The sequence below is a fragment of the Bradysia coprophila genome, unplaced genomic scaffold, assembly GCF_014529535.1.
Source record: "Bradysia coprophila strain Holo2 unplaced genomic scaffold, BU_Bcop_v1 contig_1, whole genome shotgun sequence".
Lineage (NCBI taxonomy): Eukaryota > Metazoa > Arthropoda > Insecta > Diptera > Sciaridae > Bradysia > Bradysia coprophila.
In genome coordinates, this window is record NW_023503377.1 from 22,640 (window position 1) to 29,946 (window position 7,307).

Consider the following 7,307-nt stretch of genomic DNA (forward strand, 5'->3'; position numbering starts at 1 on the left):
CTGTCAGTTTTCGGGAAAAGGAGTGGGGAAGTCTGGAGTGCACTATTGCAATGAATGTACAAATCAGGTATGGTCTCTTCATACAAACCGGAGGACATAGCGGTTTCATATAAACAAACTCACCTCTCATGACAGAATCGATAGATCGATATAGAATTCAATTTTCTCAACCCTAGAAGGTTTTTCAAATTTGTTGGACAACTAGGGTGGTCCAAAAATGTGGTCAAAGGAAGAAATATTTTGAAACATCTACTGTTTCACTGTTTTTATCACATTTCAGATGGAAACAATGATTTTATGTTTAGATAATGTTCTACAATATTGTTGCCCGGACAATTCTCTATTTTTCGAATGTCTAAAGGCACCTCAAGGTTACAGGGTGGCCCTCTGAACACTGGTTATGTCGCGTCTGCAGAGAAATAACCATTTTTAACCAGATTTGTCGCACAAATGTTGAAGAATGATGATGGAATTATGATTTGTTAAATGTAACAGGGTGTTCAGGGTATTTAAGAAGGAAAATATTAGAAAATTGTCAAGTTCCTATCAATTCGGCCACTATTTTGATATATATATATATATATATATATTGACATTTAGAAGTTAGCAAAATTCAAAGTTAATATTCTATTCACTTATTCGATAAGTTACCGAACATCTAACAATTAGAAATATGGCTACAAGCATTTAGACAATACAGGGTGGATCACAATAATCGTGAAAGACAGAAGAAGATGAGGAAATATGAGCATGGTAATAGAAATCTGTGCGAAGTAATGAAAGTGGTTTCGATCGCATGGCAGATTGACATGCTAAACACACCTCGATTTGTTGCGATAAAAACCAGCGTACAGCACAATGTTACATAAATATCTATTTACATGCTCGCCTTCGGCTCGTTCCGCAAACCTCACACTTTCCTAAACAAATATTTACAAACAGTGACGTAACATACTATAACTACATAAAATTTAGTGCTCAGTAAATTACTTTAGCACTAGATGTCATAAAATTTATTAGTCAGCACTTGGAATCGATTTTTAATTCAGGAAATTTACTGTTTTAGTGTCATCAATTAAATTGGTCCCTTTATGGGTTAGTGAGCCCCGGATTTTCATTAATTTTCATTCAATTAGGATAACTAATAATTCATTTTATTTTGTGGCAGGGATTGTCCTGAAATTTCGACGACATGAGTATCGGTGACATCCTGAAGAAACGGTGACTTACTGAAAAAACAACGAGAAGAAATGGTGACTTCCTGAAGAAACGACTAGAAGAACCGGCCACTATAGTCGCCGTTTCTTCTCGTCGTTTCTTCAGGAAGTTATCGTTTCTTCCGGTAGTCACCATTTCTATAGGATGTCACCGTTTCTTTAGGAAGTCACCGTTTCTTCTCACCGTTTCATCAGAAAATCTGAAGAGTCGTCATTACATGTCACCATTTTTTCAGAAAGTCACCGTTTCTTCGAAACCGTCGACTTCCTGAAGAAACGACGAGAAGAAACAACGACTTTCAGAAGCAACGCATCTCACCGTTCAATCTCGGATTGCAAGCAACTAAAACAAATAAAATAAAAAGCTTTGTATTTTATTTCAAATGAATAAAATCTACGTACAGTGGCTTATTCTTGATTTGAGATGAAATTTCGATTTCAAGAAATTCTTCAGTTGACAATCTCAACTCAAGATTACTAATTCAGCTGACATTGAGATCCCAAATCAACTCTAATTTTCGTCTCGCCGTAAAGGCGTTTTGTTGGTTCCTATGGAATTCATCCTTTTACGAAATGTAACGTAAAGGAGTTTAGTTCATCACTACAGAATTCATCTTTTTACAACATGAAAACCAATTTTCATTGCACATAAAAAGCGTTTTAATACGCTGAGCGATCCGGCCCATTGCCCCGGAGCGAAGCGGAGGGCCGCAATGCGAGCCGGGCGCCGGAACGGTGTCGGTAGCTTAGGAGTTAATTTTTTTTCTCTCGCATCGTGTCGGCTGTTACCGTTGATCTCAACATAGGTTTGTTCCAAGGCCATACGAATTGTGACTGTCAAATTTCATCCATAGAGACATAACCTCCTCAACATTTGTATGTAAAATCGTGGATGAAATCGTTGTCATTCGTGTTGTCAAAGTTCGGGTTTACCGAGGGGTTTACAGTTATTTGGAACAAACCTATTAACTAGCATATCTGTGTTATTTCTAATTTACGACAAGTAGGGTTCCCAGATCCTAAAATTAAAAAGAAGACTTTTTCTATATTGAAAAAGAGTAAAAAAAGAGACTGTTGTCTGGAAGCAAAAAGAGACTTTTTCATACCAAATACAGGACGAAGGTTGAAATTCAATTATAATTTACCGTGTTTTGCATGTTTGCATTACAATTCAGAGGCTATGTTTTAGAATGGTGACAGGGGTGTTTATTTTCCGTTAGTGAAAATGTTGTTGGTTCTTCAAGGATTGTTCTGTTATGCTATGTTTAAACGCTATAGGGTTTGGACTTTTGTGTCTCATACGATGTGAACTTAGAAAAGTTTTTCCAAACTTTCATAAGCCGCAAAACATGTATGTGACGACGGTGTTTCGATTCTTTTATAGATACGAAGTGCAATGTATCTATATATTTGAATTTGTTAAACCAAAAGATGAACCAATCATCATTATATTGGTTAACATCGAATGCTAAATGCATTAATCACATCAACAACGAATCCATGCCATTAGACAGACAGAAATGTCGTACGAAATTAAGGTCAAAATGTTTTATATCTGTGAGAAAAATTAAATGTTGCATATTAATCAGTTCAAAAATACCATTTCTCATCAGGCCATGGGACAGTGGTACTTGATACGATGCTCTAGGAACACCATATCAATTTGTACACGAACACGTATAGCGAATCATAATCGAAATGAAGTTCCAATTCATCACTATCCTTGCAGACTCGTGGCGGGCTGTGGTTAAGCCACCACAAAAGCTAAACAAGGTTGGAATTTTGTGTGTCATACGATGTGAACTGTCTGTTTGAACCATTCGAGCAGAACTGTATTATCAACTTAATAGCACAATTAAAATTTTTCCTTTCCTTTTTTTATTGTAAATATTGACATTATTTCGTTATGATTTCCGTATGTGAACTGAACATGTAGTTTTTGTTTTCTACTAAGAAGTTATTTTCAAGTTAAAAGCGCGCTAATAGTGTTAGCGCAAGCTACGCTAACGTTATTTTGGGCTAGCGTTAGCGTTCGAGCGCTAACACTACTTTCAACTAGCGTTAGCGGAACGTACACTAACGATAATTGGCCAATTTTAGCGCCGCTGAAATATCGCGCTAGTTGCGCTAACGCTAACCCAACCCTGTTTTGTGGACGGTACGGTAGAGGAGTTCGTAGCGATAGCCCCTCCTATGTTTATTAATAAACTCTTTCTTTGCGCTGGCTGTCATCCGAAACCAAAAGTCCTCAATAATTTTTTTCTTTTCTTTTCACACATGTAGGAAGAATACGTGCAAAGTCACCTGCGTACGTACTGTTGCCGGAAAGTTCTCGAAATTTGTGACAAAGCATTTACTGTTTTGGTTCCATCTAAGTTGTATTTTGAAGAAAATTGAACTTTTGGAATGTGCAAATGTAAATGTTGATGTCGAGGTTGATGTCTTTTGTTACCAAACAGCAAGCTTCTACAAAACTAGAGAAATTCCTGGAATGAAGTTTTCTCAGAAATTAATGAAATTGCAGATAGTTACTCCAAAAGAAGAGTGAAAATATTCATATCGTCAGTGCAGCTATTACAAACACCAAGAGTTAGGCCTCATTTTGCTTATCGTTGTTAGTTGAGGGATGGCAAACCCAATTATTGACTGAGCCGAACATTGTACGAAAAATTGAATTGGATTACTTTCAAAAGGTAATTCTTTCGGGATTAGATTTTTGTAATCTCTACTAAAAATTGAAAAAATTTAACTCCTTCAGGGATTAAAAATGGGATTAAACAATAATATTTGGGATCTAACGATGATATTGTTGCTAAGAATTTTCCTTCAATAACTTGATTGTCTTGATATCACACATTTGTGTTAATTTAGTTCGAGCCCGATTTACTGTTCGTTTACTGTAGCTACGGCTATGTGAGAAAAATTAATTGGTAAATGAAGAAGATTATACGAATGAAAATCATGAAAAAATAGTGAAATTAGAATTGGAGATCCATCTTGCCATCTGGCTTTGATTGAAGAAAAATATTTTTCCCAACAATAGGAATATGACCAATGAAAAATAGCAAAATTATAACACATACGAGAGATCAAAAATAGAAAGCTCCGATAGAAAATAATAATTTACCGATTAAAAATACCGAAATACCGATAAAATATAATAAATTACCGATAAATAATAATGAACTACCGATAGAAAATAATAAATTACCCATAAAAAAATTAAAGATTATTGATAAAATGAACAATCTATCGGTATATTCAGCACTTTTTATCGGTAGTTATGGAATATTTTTATCGGTACTCGGAATTTCGCTATCGGTACTTTATTATTTTTTATCGGTACCGTGTTTATCGGTCATTTATTATTTTTTATCGGTAGTTTTGAATTAATTTATCGGTCGAATATAATATCCCATTAAATTTTAATTCTATAATCAATTCGGTCGCGTACTGTTAATCCCAAAAACGATTTAGGTCTAGCTAGGTCCATGTATTTATCTGTGTATAACAGCAGAAACAGTGCCAAAGAGTTTCCGAAGATATCTTAATCTTAATATATTGGAATTTTGGAATTTCAAACAGAAAAAAGGACCAAAACCTCGATCTAAGGACAAAATGTGAAAACGAAAAACCGAGAAATCCGTTTCGGTAAGTTTCAGTAATTTTCAGTGAATTAAAGAGATTCTTTTGAAAAAGAGCCTGCCGAAATCGGACGCATTTTCTAGTGGATTTTTTGATATGTACCTAGATACCACTAAAAAAAAAACGTCTAAGCTTGTGTGGCTGGTGAGAGTGAGAGGTGACCAAAAACCGAAAACATGCTCTTTTCCTACAGAAATTTCTCATAGTCCCCGAAACGGACAAGGCCGTGTGGGGTGTCATTAGAAAGGTAATTGCATGTACTTTCGGAGCAGATTGGGTCTTGTTTGGTTTAAAATTCATTCAAAGTATGGGTGAAAAATGGATAATTTCGGCGAACTTCTAAAGGTGCATCCGTGTTCCCGTGCATCCGAAAATAAAAAAAAACGACAAACAACTGTTTTCCCCAACTGATACTGGTCTTCCAATAATACCAAACATACGTGGGTAGTGTCTCGATGAATGTGGCTTTCAAACGAAAATTTGATACTCAGCATCGCTACTCAAAAAATTTCGTACACGTGAAATGTTTGATGAAAAAGCACTTTTTCGAAGTTATTGTATCTAAAATAATACCAAAGCATTACTAGTCACACCAGCTTAGACGAAATTTTTTTGAAAGTGGTTTTGGCTTCTATTGTGGACCAATACCTATCTCGGCACATATCAAAGAATCCACTAGAAAATGAGTCCGATTTCGGCAGGCTGTTTTGCAAAACAGTCCCCCTTATTATTTCCCCTGGTTCAACAACAGCCGTTTTCATTAATTACAGAACCATTGAGCGAAACTCTGTAATCGAACAGTTCCAAGAAAATTCACTTTCCTTCGTTTTAATGTTTTTAAATTTTCTCCGAAGTAGTCAGTGCACGATTAAATTAAGAAAAATTCATTTCATTTTCGACTTTTCCGGTTCGTTTTTCATTTTTTTTACAAATTTTAATTCAAATTTAAGTTAGAATTCAACAAAATGAGTGAAAAGAAGGGCAAACGCAGCTCGTCGAAGGGACAAGCGACAAAAGAAATCTAGGAAGAATGGTTGGAGGGTTCACTGTAACAGATTACAATAGCGATGATGATAAGAGTTTCCCACTGGCACCAACGTCATTAAAGAAAAAAACAAAAAAAAGTAAAAGTAAAGGAGGAGGAAGATCAGTGCCCTTGCCAGGAGAAGGACCGTCATCTTCGAGTTCGTCTATGCTGAGTGGACCATCTGTGGCACCAACGTCATCATCTCTTATTCCACCAGAACGAATCAAAGTAGAGCCAAGACCACCACAAGCATTTTCATTTCCGTACCCTGTACCAGTTCTCGTCGGAGGAAGAGTAATGTCATTATCAGGACCAGGAGAGGGACCGTCTTCACTGTTCCCGCTTAAATTGATGTGGATCATCTGACTCTTCGACGTCATCATCTGTTCTTCCACCAGCACGAATCAAAGTGGAGCCAAGATCACCACAAGGAGGGCCTTCATCTCGTTTCCCGTTACCATATACCGGCAAAGGCAGTAAAAGTAAAGGAATCGACGTCATCATCTGCTCTTCCATCAACAAAACGAATCAAAGTGGAGCCAAGATCACCACAACCTGGCCTTCATCTATGTTCCCTTTACGCATCAAAGAGGAGCCAAGATCACCACAAGCTGGGTCTCCATTTTCATCAGGCAACGAATCAAAGTCGAACGAAGATCACCGCAAGCAGAATCATCTATGTCAGGGCTGGCATATTCCGTTCCTTGTAAGAAATATTTATTCCGAACACAATTCTGTGTTCATTAATCGGAAAACCTTTTGTTACAGCTGCAGCCGCAGAAAAAGTAGGCAGAAAAAGAAAATCAGCAACCGTACTGCCACCTAGAGCGCGTCTACGAGAGCGGCTAAAGACTTACCCCCACTTCACTATAGCGAAACGCGTAGACGTGCAGCAGCTAGACCTAGGCCGACGACTACTGCTCAAGCTGTTCGACAACTCAAAGAAGAGTTATTAACGCGATGCCTTTAGAGAAGCTACACAATCTGTAGCAGCAAGTCGGGCCGGACCATCTTCATTAAGAACGACGGTCACAGTAGAGCCACCATCTTCTTCTGAGTCTTCTGACTGCGTTTAGTATCATGGGATTCACCACCTAAAAAAGGACCAGTGCGGCGACGATGAATTTCACTCAGAAAATTCGAATTTTCAGGCAAAAATTGCAGTAGATCCAAAGTGTTTTTTGCAGCAGATTGACAATAAATTTTAGTCCATCGCTTATAACTTCGTGACTACTAATATTGAGGAACAGATGAGGTCAGCAATTTTAATTTTCCATACCATATGCTACATCTCGCTCTACCACCCTATAACTGACCGATTTATGATTTGATATTCCTCAAGGCTGAATAAATCTAGAAATTGTTCAGTCGGTTTAGTTATCAAAGTTTTCATTTTCAACGGTTCAACGGTATGAAGA

General features: G+C 37.1%; 1 protein-coding gene across 1 annotated transcript; it reads left to right on the top strand.

Moving 5' to 3' along the window:
• Nucleotides 1-5,894: 5,894 nt before the first annotated feature.
• On the top strand, nucleotides 5,895-6,859 carry LOC119073009. Its single transcript, XM_037178333.1, has 4 exons — nucleotides 5,895-6,089; nucleotides 6,274-6,459; nucleotides 6,522-6,595; nucleotides 6,658-6,859. Exons 1-4 carry the CDS (start codon nucleotides 6,055-6,057, stop codon nucleotides 6,843-6,845), a joined length of 483 nt encoding a protein of 160 aa, XP_037034228.1. The 5' UTR covers nucleotides 5,895-6,054; the 3' UTR covers nucleotides 6,846-6,859.
• The last annotated feature ends 448 nt before the right edge of the window (nucleotides 6,860-7,307 follow it).

Coding starts and splice junctions, on each gene's coding strand:
- LOC119073009 (XM_037178333.1), top strand. CDS start 6,055: ATGCTGAGTGGACCATCTGTGGCACCAACGTCATC. Junction 6,090..6,273: donor TCTGTGGCACCAACGTCATC/ATCTCTTATTCC, acceptor GACGTCATCATC/TGTTCTTCCACCAGCACGAA. Junction 6,460..6,521: donor ACAACCTGGCCTTCATCTAT/GTTCCCTTTACG, acceptor CATTTTCATCAG/GCAACGAATCAAAGTCGAAC.